This window comes from Halyomorpha halys, unplaced genomic scaffold (genome assembly GCF_000696795.3).
Source record: "Halyomorpha halys isolate HHAL.00 unplaced genomic scaffold, Hhal_1.1 Scaffold387.1, whole genome shotgun sequence".
Lineage (NCBI taxonomy): Eukaryota > Metazoa > Arthropoda > Insecta > Hemiptera > Pentatomidae > Halyomorpha > Halyomorpha halys.
In genome coordinates, this window is record NW_027108721.1 from 111,725 (window position 1) to 125,723 (window position 13,999).

At 32.4% G+C, this 13,999-nt stretch overlaps 1 protein-coding gene across 1 annotated transcript in view; it reads right to left on the bottom strand.

Annotated features, from left to right (window-relative positions):
* Positions 1–207: 207 nt before the first annotated feature.
* The window catches only part of Gpo1 (glycerophosphate oxidase 1), a 24,747-nt gene continuing 10,955 nt past the window's right edge, over positions 208–13,999 (bottom strand). Inside the window, exons 8-12 of the mRNA XM_014422709.3 lie at positions 12,866–13,122; positions 11,235–11,393; positions 10,522–10,710; positions 4,016–4,117; positions 208–851 (exon numbers count right to left, since the gene is read on the bottom strand). Of these exons, the coding sequence (XP_014278195.1) occupies positions 720–851; positions 4,016–4,117; positions 10,522–10,710; positions 11,235–11,393; positions 12,866–13,122 (839 nt within the window). The 3' untranslated portion in view covers positions 208–719. The remainder of the gene's footprint in view (positions 852–4,015; positions 4,118–10,521; positions 10,711–11,234; positions 11,394–12,865; positions 13,123–13,999) is intronic.

Consider the following 13,999-nt stretch of genomic DNA (forward strand, 5'->3'; position numbering starts at 1 on the left):
TTTTATTTGTATTTATTATGAGGAAATAATGTTTTATCATTTTCGGCATGAATTCAAAGCTCATTTTCGAGGAGAAAAAACTCATTAATTTTTCAGTATTTTATATACATATATCATTAATATATATTCATTTCCTTCTCTGAAAATAAATATCTTAAATAGTTAATTAATTGTAATAAAGAAACAAATGGAAAATAAATTATAAGATGATTTGTATTATTGTATTGACCAATAAAATAATTAATTCTTCACATCTTTCTATACAACAATATTATAAATAATTTAATAAATTTAAAAAATAAATTAAGTATTCAATAGATTAATAAATTAAATGTACTATTTACAATCTTTCCGATTATTGGCACTTACCACTTACTTGCAATAAGTTAACACATTTAAAAACAATAACAATAAACTTATTTAACCAATAATTGTCTAAATAAAACAAACTAAACATTAACAATTACCTGCCTCAAACTCTTACACTTCATCAACTAAAATTGAACTTTGCCAATGAATGGAAGAAAATTTAAGACACATTTTTTGTTTTGTTTTTAATAATAAGTTAAAATTTATAACGAGAACTTAAAAATAACAAATAATAGTATAAATAACTATAAATGATAATTAGCGAAAGAGGGAGACATTAATATCAGTTTTTACAAATTTAATATAAATGAAGACACTTTGGGCAGAATGATTTATAACAGTATAAAAATTTAGAGGCCACCACCAGATCTTTCAACAGGAATCTTCTTTTTGACAAGAGCCTTCTCATGTTCTAATTCCGCCATACGAGCAAATCGACTTGCAGTAGCACTAATATGTCCTGCCTTTACGGCAGACATCATCTGCAATTATACAAACACATTTAATTTGAATTTCATGTTTTGTTTTCTACTTATTTCTAAGTAGGCATCCAATATATTTTTATAATTTTTTGCACTAATACTTGTGGATGTTAAGCTGATGGAATGGTCAAATTTTGATCATACAATTCATATAACCATAATTGAAGTAATTGAACAATTTAATTATGAACCAAAAAGTTTGATTTTTACTACACCGCCAAGTAATTTTGCTTAATTAGAGCATTACTTCAAGGGATGGGGAGGTACCCCTGTATAGTCAAATTTTTAACTACTATCGACTTGCTACCAACACTTTGTCACTGGATTGGTTAATGATTTATAAAAACTCTTGAGTTTAAAAGAGATGATAAACTGAAGGTACTCATTAATTATATATCTTCAGCTGTGTTAAAAATTGTCAATTATTATAAGTTTCATAAATTTAACATACAAGAATTTATTCGATCATGCTAGTAGATATGGGCGGACCCAAAAATTATCTTATAATGGAGTGTGAGAAAAAAATAAAAAATAAGGCTCTATATTAGAGTATAATTTCCAAATTTTTAGCAGCAAAAGCTAATAAAAACAGGATGTCTAATGTTTTACACAGAATCCAAACCACGGTCTATTTTGAAAAAACTGCTACAAACAATTTTCTTGTGTCAAGTAGGGTTTGAACTCGAACATTTTAGGTTTTAACTTTGCAATAGGGAGAAAAAAAACACAACAAAAAATGAACCACATAATTCAAACCACCATATGTTACAGCTAAATATTAATGTATTTAAAATTTTTACTGCTTTAAAATTATATATTAGTAGTTTGCTACTTTTGTTTGGGATAAAAATATGGTGAATATAGTACACAAATATTCCAAAAATTAAAATTTTCTTTTTCTTTACTGCAGAAAAGATGGGATGCATGCCTACTTAGTCAATAACAAATTATTGTATGTATACTTTTTAAACTTTATAGGGTTTGTACAGAATTTTATTGGTAGTGAGCTAGTTAGTTGAAACTTCTTGGAAGAAGTTGTAATTTGTTTAAAAAAAGAAAGTTCAAACTATGTCTATGCTGAGAATCTCCAAATTTTAAATTGGCAGATGGACCTAGTTCCTAATTACTCTAGTGTCCTCTATTGTTCTAATAAAGAAATTGTCATATGTGACACATTTCCAATAATCTGCAGTATTTCCTGTGAGAACAAACTAGATCACTTTCAAAGGTATTTAATTCATAAACCATAACCCTGGTGTTAACAAAAATGTACCATTGGGTGTGAATTAAGAATCTCCAATATAGAATTGAGGGTGTTTGAAGAATGAACTCTGTCAGTACTGACATCTAAGACTTTATCTATAATATAATAGTGAAACAACTGACAATGGATTTAATCAATTGGATCACTAAATACAGCTCTCAATGGCCAGAAAAATCCCAGATAAGCACTGGCGACCTCTGGGGAGGACGTAATTCTGGTAGCCGTCATTTGGAATTCCACTATGTTGTCAGTTAGAGCTCCTGCCTCTAAGATTGTGTAGATGACAATATTGTTCACCTTAATATGCTGCTGGAACACGGTTAACTTTGCATCAGTAAGATCACGAGCATTCCTATGAAGTACTGTACCACCTACCTTGGTATAAAGTTGGATTTCTAGTTAACATGGAGTGCTCATGCTGAGAACTAAGCATCAAAGGGAACCGTGAAGTTGGAACGGTTGAAGAAACTGATAGAGACCAGATTGGGAGATTCCCAGGGCATATTAGCATTAACCTATAAGACCTATGTGAGACCTGCAATTCAGTATAGAGGTGAGTTGCTGGTAACTGCTTCAGATTTAACAGTTAAAAAGCTCAATATCGTCCAAAACCATGCACTGAAAATTATCAAAGGTAAAAATTTGGTGCCTATTGCAACAATGGAGCTGCAGATAAGGATTCAATCCCAAAATTTTAGACAAGAGATGCCTTTAGTGAACACCTCTGGTGGAGCAATGTCGAATTTTAGTTGACACCTACTTCTGGGTGACTGGTTACACAAACCCCATTTCTTTCTAAAGTTAAATGCTAGAGGGAAGAGTGTTACCTTGTCATTATCAGTTTATGTAACAACACACCGACAAGATCATATGAAGTTTTTAAGGGAAGGAGAATATTCTCTTCAAGGATGAAACCATGGCACTGCAGTGGATCCATTCTCACATATAACTTTAGGGAAATAAACCAGATGCCCTAGCCTCACGCACTGAATTGTTTTGTTGAGGCAAAAAGTTATCAATGTATCTTTGAAAGATAAGCTGTGGCAAATTTAACAAAAGTCTGCAGAAGAGAAGCATTGGGAAATCCACATTAGTCTGATCTGATCTTCCCCATCACACATCGTTTTAGAGCTATCACTGACCATAATTACTTTGATGCTCATCTCCACAGAATATAAGTAAGGGAAGATCTTCACTGCTCTTTTTGCTTTGCATCTGATTTGACATCCAGCCACTTACATGACTGCCCTCCCTTCAAGGACATAAGAAAAAATTTCAAAGATAGCTAGACAAAGTTGTCACAATTCGCAATACTTTATTGGGCTACAAGAAGTCTTATGGCAGAAGAGCCCTACAGAATAGAAGAAAAAAAACAACAATACTGCAAATGAGAAATTCCTAAACCAGAATAATCTCATAAAGGAAACTGTTTGGAAGAACCCAAAGGGTTAAGCGAAATGAAAACTGGCGGTTAGAAGAAATTTCATCTCATTCTCCCGTTACATAAAAATATTGGAGAAAAATAAAAGTCTCTGCTAACCTTAAAAAAACTTTTCTTGTTATAAAATTAGTTATAAAAGAAATAAAGGCGTATGTTGTGCCATTTGCAGTCTTCAAATTCAAGGCAAGGTAAGATAACTATAATAGTTTTTTTTCATGTTTATTACCTCTATATGCTCCAACTATGACAGGCAAAGCAAGTTTTACTATTGGTTACTACCCTACTCTAGCTTGAGCATCAAAATCAAGATTTATTAAATAAAGTAATAATAAATTGTTTCAAGCCAAATTCGAAACGCCAGTTTGCTATCCTGCTAAACTTCACTTAAATAGAGTGATAAAACTTGAAAAAAAAAAAAAACAACAAATAATTCAAGAAATTTAAAGAGATAATACATACCTGAAGATATTCATCTAATTCTACTTGACCGTTCATGTTTGTGTCAATTTCTCTTAACATTTCATGAAGATCTTCTCCAGTAATATGAATATCACCAAAATTCTGTTTAAACAGAAAAAAATAAATAAAGGTTAAAGAATACCACAATACATAACATACATGTACACTAAGAGAGCAGATGGTTTACACTCTTCCTTTTGAGAACACAAAAAAAAAAAAATTCAAATAAATAAATATGAAGTTGAATATAAATATACGTTAACATGCTATTATTATATCAAATAGTAAATATCAAATAATTGAAAAATTTCCAGACAGTAATGTGGAGTTCCGAGGATCATTGAGGGGTGACTTGTGACTTAAGAGTGATATCTCAAATATCTGGTGAGTCCACTTTCACAACTTGCCTAACTTCTTTGGCGCCCAAGTTTAATGCATGGATTTTTTAAATGTTTTATCATTAATATTAGTTCAACTATTTTTTTATTTTATCTTATTAAAGAATTCAATTCTTTCAAACCAGCATCTGGAATGTTCCAGGAGATGTATAGTTTTTGAATTAATTGAAAAATTGATAGTTTCCATGGGAGCCACTACAAAACACTTGTAACATTATACGTGTAAAGCAAAGTTGGGCGAAAATCAGCTATAGTTGAAACTAACACCTAACATTGTCATGGATCTGATATTTATTTTTCAATGATTCATTCATGAATAAGGGTCGTATCAATGCCATATTATTAGGACTACTGTAAAGTGTATATAACCTATAAACATAGTGGCAATTTGTAAATCCCATTTCTAAAATTACCTTGTCTCTAGAGGCAAAAAATTTGGCGAGTGTTTGATATTTCCTTCATTTTTTAATTTTGTGCCCTGTAAAAAAATTGTAAGGACAGAAACAAGTGATAATCAGAGGGTACTAGGTCCAGGGACTATACTGGACATGAAATAATTTCCCAGCCTACCTCTACGAGTTTCTGACAAGTACTCAAAGCAGTCATGAATATCTGCCATTGTCATGAAGAAGTATGATGTTCTTTTCTATTGAACACTGCTGCCCTCTTTTCTTATCCAATTTCTGGTAATCCTCTCCTGATAGTACCTCTCTAAATTTAGTAGTTCATTTGGTTTCAACAGCTCAAAATATATTGTTCCTCAAATGTTCCGCTATGTCCATAACATTCTCTCACTCTCAGGTTGTTTTGGTTTAGAGATGGAAAGGGTAGGTTTTCCAGGTTTATAATATGCCCTTTTCCTTACTTATTTTTGTGGGTATTTAACTTTTCATCTCCAGTTATCATCTGGTCCAAAAAGGTCCAATTTTGTTTCAAATTTGAACAAATTCAAAGTTTGTTTGTTCAAATCCTTCTCATTTAACACTTATGGGACCCATCTTGAAAGTTTCCATACCAATCCAACTTTCCAAATATGGCCCGAAATAGTTTGTTGAGCAGAATCAAGCCTTTCTGCAATCTCCGATGTTGTTAAAAAGGATTTTGATCCAACAAGAACAGTTTTCTGTTATACTGTAGCTATAAGTCAACTCTGTGGGTTCTGGAGCCCTCTTGGGGTCCACCTAGCCTCATAAATTGGGTACCCTTAATTGGGTAAAAATCTGGCAGTCGAGCATGATCCTGACCAAATCACCTCCTTGCACCGTTGGTCTAGCAACAGTACTTCCTTACAAAGTACTGAACCTCTGACCCTTCATGAGTTGTAATGTTACATTTTTTTTTCTCTTATATAAAGGCAAAAAATCTAGGAGATGTAAATATGGAATCAGATTTCAAATAGTTGAAGTTACATTGGATTTGGATAACACAGAGAGGAGTTATTAATTTATTTTGCGAACATGGGACATAGGTAAAAAAAAAAAAAATATCCACCCAAAAATTTCTCATATTTGATTTATATGAAAATTTGAATTTAAGAGTTTTAAAAGATGCTAAATATGAATCTTGATTTTTCAAAAAACAATTTATTTAGTCTAATTTAGAGGAAGCATCGTTTGGTTTTTGTAATTTTTTATACATTAAACTCATTTAATACAATTATCATTGATTTGTTCTTATTCTGCATGAAAAAACAAATAGATTAGTATATAATACTTATTTAATACATGCAGAGCAAAGCCAGAATATGATAATATAAAAAATCTCCAAAATTGTATTGAACATTTTTTTTTCAGTGAACTGGCAAGAACTCTCAGATGTGTGCCTAATATTTTTCAACCTAGCATCACCAAAAAAAGTTTCGTTGAAATCAAAGTTTTCACATCCATAGCCTGGCCTTGTAAGTTTACAATGGGAGGTGAAAACATGGAGGATCATAACATAGCAGTGTTTAGTTTCAGGAGGTTCAACTCTGGAAACAACAGGGAAAAGGTTACACTTGGTGATTGGTGGAGTTATGAGAGTTTTTTGCCCCACCCTCCTTACATTTCTGACAGTATTATGTCTGACCATGGTACCATGGTATTTTTTGGTCAATGGTACTTTTTTAAAGGAGATTTTTGGCTCGAGAAACAAGGACTGGTTCATCACCATATTTAATTTCTGGCAGAATTATAGGTTAAAATAATGGAAAATGATTGTCTATATTTTGAAGAATAATTTTAATGTGTAGATTTCATATTGAACTTTATAGAACACTTGTTTTATCCACTAAGACACAAACAACCCAGAGAAAAAAAAAAAAAAGATCCAATCAACACAGTCAAATCAGGAAAACATCTACAGCTGATTCTCCATAATTTAAAACTCACAGGACCCGAGAAACAGTTCAAATCAATAATAGAGTTCAAAACAATAAGTGTTTAGTAATTTTAGAGGTAGGGGAGGAAAATCCAAATAAAAGAGAATTTTATTAAAAGTTCTTATGTGTACAACATGACATTTGTTTTAAAATTTACAAAATAATTAATAGATTTGGTATGTACAAATATGGAAAACTTAAAAATTAAAATGTCACAACTAAATACTCATTTAAAAAAGTCCATGATCTTCTTTTGAGTGAGCAAATTCCATCAAGCATTGTCTAGGGATGTCTTAATGATGATTAGAGTTGAGAAGAAACCATCACTTGTGTCTGTCTCGAAGTTGTAGGGAGAAATAGGGTGGGTATAGAGAGATGACCTTGCCTTGTTCAATTGAAGTCAGCAGCTGTTCTTTCTTGTCCTCATTCTGACTAGCCAACAGTTCATCATTGGTTGGGGCACCTTAGATACTGATGTTATCACCAATAAGAACAAAGTCCTTTAAGATTAACTCACTAAAGGCAGGTAGAAGTCCCTGTCCTGAGTCTAGCAGAAGATAATTTGTTAATTAGTGCGACTTTGATAACTGTTTTGTGTAATCGGCTAGCTAAACAAATCTGAACTTTTTACACTTTGAAGGGACGTAGGGGACACGTGTTCTTTCAAAAAACATGATTTGAATTTAACACAATATGAAAGAAAACTTAAAATTGAAAGCAAGAAGAGAAATGTGTTCACAGAGAAAAGATTAGGAAAAACGAAATGGATAAATAAAAGAAGTTGAAAACGTGAAAAGCCAGGCACTAGAGCCTTCTACAGGAGTGTAAATGCCCAGGAAAAGGAATTTAAGCTGATAAATAATGCTTGCTGAGGGAAAGATAAATCACTAATTGTGAATGAAAAAAAAATTTCAGAAGTTTTCTAGAGCTTCTGCGGACTGAAATAGGGAAGTGAAACTCCTGTTCTAAATGGCTTTTTGAGTTATCAAACATCTGGAAAAAGTTGAAATTATTGATGCAATCCCAAAAATAAAAAACAATAGAGCCCAAGATTAGATAGTACAGCTGCAGAGTTGGGGGCAATGAGTTACTCATATTTAACAGCTTCTCAATAGCATTTGCATAACCAAGACTGATCCAGAGGTAATGGTCCACACATGTTATCATCTCTCTCCATCAGTAAAAAATTATTGTGGCATAACTCTGTGCATAAAACATACTATAAAGTTGTAGATCTAGAATATTGTTGATATGATACATCTGTGTTTCTTGTCCTTTCTTTCATGTTCTCTCTATATTCTGTTCTTCGCCAGGAGTTCCTAGGGTCCAGATATTCAATTCTGGCCCATCCTAGCTCTTTCACTTCCATTCCACCTCACCTCCCAAGCACTTGTATCTATCAGATCCTAAGCACACTCTACAAATAAACGTTCTCTTGGCAGATCTTTCTTCTTCCCTAAATCCTTCGCCAACTGTATCTTCAGAATCGTTGACAGGTCATGCGCCCTGTATTTGATCTGACTCCATTATCTCGCTGAGCTAGTCTATGAAATGTCTAGTATCATCTATCAGATGCTACTTCCTTATAAACAAAGAGAGACAGGAGACAACCAGTGTGGCTTTATGAGAGTAAAATCAACACAAACCAAATCTTTGATTTGATTTTGCTTTGAGGACCCTGCTTAAAAGAATGTGGGAACCCAATACCATCACACGCCATCTCTTCATAAACTTAAGCCGTGAATGCTTATGACAGTTCATTAGAGAGAAGCTGTACCAGACTATGAAATAAATAAATATCCCTCTTGAATGGATCCATCTTATAGAGCTACTGTTGGGTCAAGATAAACTATAAGGGGACGAGTCGAAGACATTCACAACCACAAGGGGCTTGAGACAAGGTGATGGCCTGCCATGTCAACCTAGCACTAGAGAAGCTGGTAGAGGACTATAGTGTGCTAAGAAACATAACAATTCTCACCAAGCCAGTCCAAATTCTAGTCTGCGCAAATGATATGGATATTGTAGCCAGTTCACGATAGAGGCTTTTATAGTAATAACCAAACAACCAGCCAATATCCTATAACCACCACCACCCAATGTTACATTTAGTTGTCACACTTTGCACGAAAGTGCAAACAGTTTCATTTGCCTAGAGCTCCTTGTGCATGCGTAATCAAGCCCAGCCTGGAGGTAAAGAGACGAATTATCACATCAAATGGGTGTTATTTTATTTATGTTATGTCAAGAAACAAAAAAAAATCTAAATTATTGAGGTGAAGAAACTTCTAACATGGAACAACACCTCAACAATTTAAATATTAATATAATAAACTTTCTACAAAGAAAGTCCAGAAAAAAATATCTCTGCTAAAACATTAATTTTGGGCTTCAAGATAAAGTATACAGAGAAATTAAAAATGGGGTTGCACGGTTGTCTAAAAACCATAATTATGAACAGAGGATGAGAAATCATTTAATATTTAGAGTGATTTTTGTTGTGAAATGGAATTTAAAGGTAAACAATATGTACACAATAGACAACTGGTAATTACAAAGAAAAATATAAGTTAAATAAATAATGCTAAGTACTTACAGTGTGATAACTGCAGGCAAAATTTAGTCAATTTCAGTTCTTAAAGATGGAAGTTAGGGTTGTGGGTGCATGGGATAAACAGATGAGTCTATTGTAGACTAGAAGAACCCTTGAAGAGTATAAATCTTCAGGTGTGAAATGAAGTATTCAATTTAAAGAAATAATTGAAACTGATGGATAATGAACGGCACAATAATTTAGCTCAGAGAATAATTATAAAACACAAGTTAGTCACTGAAGGGTGAAAGATCAAAGCAAGATGAAACTAGAATCAAAGCAAGATGAATGTTAAGAAGGGCAAAGAAAGACAGAAGCACTCCTACACTCATTATGGCAGGTAGAGATGATTGTGTACAAAGGATGCTGTGATAACATCCAGGTATTGTGTTATTATAATTTTTTTTTTTTCTAAAACAGAACAAGCCCAGTACTTCCTTCTGGCCCTTATCATGTGATAGCTTAATAATATTTGAGAGAAAAATTTTAAGAAGAATGTTTAGCACCTTAAAGAATGGCGACGAGTTTAAGCTGAGGCACAATACTGAGTTGTACCAAATTTACTGGGAACTGGATGTGGTAGAATATATAAAACTCTCAAGACAGCAGTGGACTGGATATGTCACAAGAATGGATGATGACTTAGCCATTAAGAGAATATTGTTTGGGTATGTAGAAGGAAAAAGAAAGAGAGAATGACCATGACCGAAATGGGCCAACGAGGTTTGAAACCAATGAATAGATATTTTTGGAAACACGAGCTTGTCACACCCTTACACAAGATAGAGAAAAATGGAGGTGATGTCTTGATGTGGTGAAGACTCTTACCAGATTGTAGTGATGATAATGATAATGAAAGCAAACTACAAACTTAATTTTCATATACGGAGTATGTAAACAAACTACAGGCTCATACAAGTTCTTAAGTGGGTAAAATTATAGAAATTAAAGGAGCATCAACTTTAAATTACCAATGGAACCAAAACATCGTGATTTTTTTTTTATTCAAGATACCGGGGACAAACTTCAAAATTCCGAGAGATTCAAATTATTGTGAGTCGACTGAAAAGGGTGATTCATTTTTACACTAACCATTAAAAAAAAAATTGAATAATTAGTTACTTATACAGAACACTTATTACTTATTAAAAAATACCTTGAAAGATCTCCTCATATCATTTATGGAAATATAGCCTTTGTTTTCTTGATCAATTAACCTGAATCTTTCAATATACATTTTTACTTCATCTTTTGTGAGGTCAATAGGAATCTTATCTTTACTTGCTCGGTTGACCTGCTCTCCCATTTCATTCATTAAAAATTCAATGGCTAGATTAGTTTGTCTCTATAAAAAATAAAATGAGTCAATTTAATAATTTGAAAAAAACAACTTTATGCACCTTAACAGTAAGAAAACTAGATAAATGTAAAAATAAACAAAATAAACTTATTAGTAATTTAAGGAGTCTATAGCTTATTAAATATTGAAAATATTGATACATTTTACAACCTTTTGAATATTATATGTGTAAAGTAAGACCAACAGATTTAAATTTTGCAATTGATAAATTTTCATCACCTAATTATTGATAAACTAATAATAGAGAAAATATATATTAAATAGTATATTAAAGATATTAAATAGTTAATTATAAAACAGAAGCACTACAATTAAATTGGTTATTTCAAAAACCATACATGTGTCACTTGCAAAAATAACACACACATTGTTTCTGAAGTAACTGATTCAATGTCATATTATGAAAACAGCTAAACCTTATAAATCATTTCATCAAAGAATAAAATTTTAATAAAAAACAAAATTTAATAACAAACAAATAGAAAAATATGCATTTCAAACAACTATACTTGTTTCTCATTCTCATCCCAGTGAAGTTCTTCAGCCATCGTGTCAACAATGAGAGGTAAGGCTTCCCTAGCCGCCTGAACGTTGAGGAATGATAGCCTCAACCTACGGGCAATCATATCAATTGCAGTCATAGCATACTCCCTCACTCCATATCGAATCTAAACAAAATAATTTAATGTTATGCTCAAGCATTATTAAGAATTTTAATCTTTTAATAATTAGTCAATCCACATCTAGTTTTCTTTCATAGCAAGTTTAAAGCTTATTATTTTGGTAATAAGGTATGGACAGTTTTACCAGGTAAAACAAGTTTTTATTGATTAGTTTATGATTTTTCTTATTGAGTTATTGTTTTAGATAGTTTGAGTATCAGACACTAGTACCAGAAAAATCAGTTGTCTATTGATTTTCAAATATATTATGTTTTTAAATCTGAAAAGACAGCCGACATCCCAACCAATCTTAACACTATTCTCACCACGTATGCCGATGACACATGTGTGCCCATAGTTAATAATAACCCTTTGATTACATCCCAAACTCTCCAGTACTATATCACAACCTTTGAAGAATGGTAGCAAAAATGGAGGATAAAAATAAATCCCATCAAATCACCTTTACTCTTCGTTATAAAGCTGCAGACTGCTCTACACATACTTTAATAATGTTGCTCCTTACCCCTGTAGAACAGATCTGCTACCTTGGAATACAGCTGGACAAACGACTAACTTGGAATCATCACATGACTGAAAAGACAGTAAATTGCACATCAGTTCCGACTATTATAGCACTTACTAGACAAACAGTCTAAAATTTCAATTCACTACAAAAGACTGATCTGCATGACAATAAAAAAGCCTATCTGGACATAAGGAGTTGAGCTTTGGGGCTCCATTAAACCATCGAATTCCTCTCGTATCCAATCCTTACAGTCCAAAATCCTTAATGCTCCTTACTTTGTCACAAATAAAATTATCCATAAAGATCTTAATGTTCCTTATGTAACCGATCTAGCCCGAACTAGATATCAATCCTTCCATTATAAATTCTCTAACCACTCAAACCCATTAGTTTCTAACCTTGCTTCCTCTTTCATTCCTGACAACCCTTGAAGGTGTCTGAAAAGAAGATGGCCTTGAGACCTTACATTGTAAAAATGGTTTTAGAGTCCTACCAATGGGTAGTTTCTCTACATGCCTGTATCATATCATTATGGCGTTACTCCAAATTTACTAGTTTATCTACAGTTATAAATATCAATAAATAAATTTTTTTAAAAATCTAAAATGTAAAAAACAAAAAAAAAAAAATGCAGCTATGTTTCCATTAACATTTACTTCTATTTCAGACCAGCTACAGAGGACTTTACCACGACTGAAAGCAGTTAAGCATTTTCTGCTTTGGCAACATCGGTATGTAATTAAGTAATTTTACTAATTCCTAGGTGATATATTTTAGCATTTAAATCTGTTAAAAACAGGATAACAATATTCAATGCATTACATCAAAGTTTTTGTCACAGGTTAAAGGCGGAATCAATTCATTAATTTCCATGAATCATGAGTCTAGGACTGTGAATTGTAAATAACATGAAATTATAAAATTTAAATTTATTAAAAATAATAATTACCTCTGCATCAATATAAGGGAACTCTGGATGTATTTTCCTTCCAATAATTGGCCACCTCTGGCCAGTGAGAGAAGCAAGCTTTGCGACGGCAAAGGCTCTATCCCCATAATAGTAAGCTAAGTGCTGGGCAACTTCGCACTCTAAGCCAAAGTCCTGAACGAGCCTAATGTACATAGTAGGAGTCCAGCCGTGGGCTCCCTCTATCAGGAGCTTATCGGTAATGCATTTACCAGCTTTGGCAGCCAATTCTGGAACAGCTGAGGAAATAAAAATCACAATCATTAGGTTGTAAAAAATATCACAAAACACTAGTTTCATATAATTCACTATTTTGTATTGCCACTTTGTCATTTGCATTCAAATGAACAATATTTAGTGGTAAGTAACTAAAAATATGATGTTTTCATATGCTAATCTTTCCATGTCAGTCATTAATTATATAACTTGATTGACCTATAAATATGTTTAATTTAAATGTAATTTATATATTTTCATATTGGATAACTATTATTTATCAGTTAAAGAAATAGGGTTATTATTGTTTCTACATCTATGTATTATAAATTTATACAGGAAAGTAGATCATAAAGTAAGGGTTTCAAACACAAGAATCAGGGGAGGTTTAAGCCAGAACTCCCATCTGTAGAAACATACCCACTCTCGATCCCACCTCACCAGGCTCTGCTATTCTGTACAGGGTTCTCCAGCAGCCATCTATGATTGAGATTACAATTGCAAAATTGGTTCAAAAATTCATGTTTTCAAAATAAAAGATGTCCTTTCTGTAGACAATTGACTGAAGTGTATGCTAAAAAGACCGTTCAATATGTTCACAAATGAGAGTTTAGTCGAAGAGTGAAAGATTGTTAATTTCAGACAAGGAGATTGAAAAGATTGAGGGAATATTGCTAGAAGAAGATTGGATGACCATAGTTCATTCATTGGTCCTTTAATTTCCAAAACTTTTATGTATTATAATTTAAGCATATCATTCAGTTTGTACATTACTGTCAGTAAAGAAAATATTTATATTACTACCATTTAATCAATAACAAGCAGTCTCATGAAAGTGAAAAGACTATATATAAATTATATTGTAAGTTTTGGTTTTCTCTCAATTATATAAACAAAAAA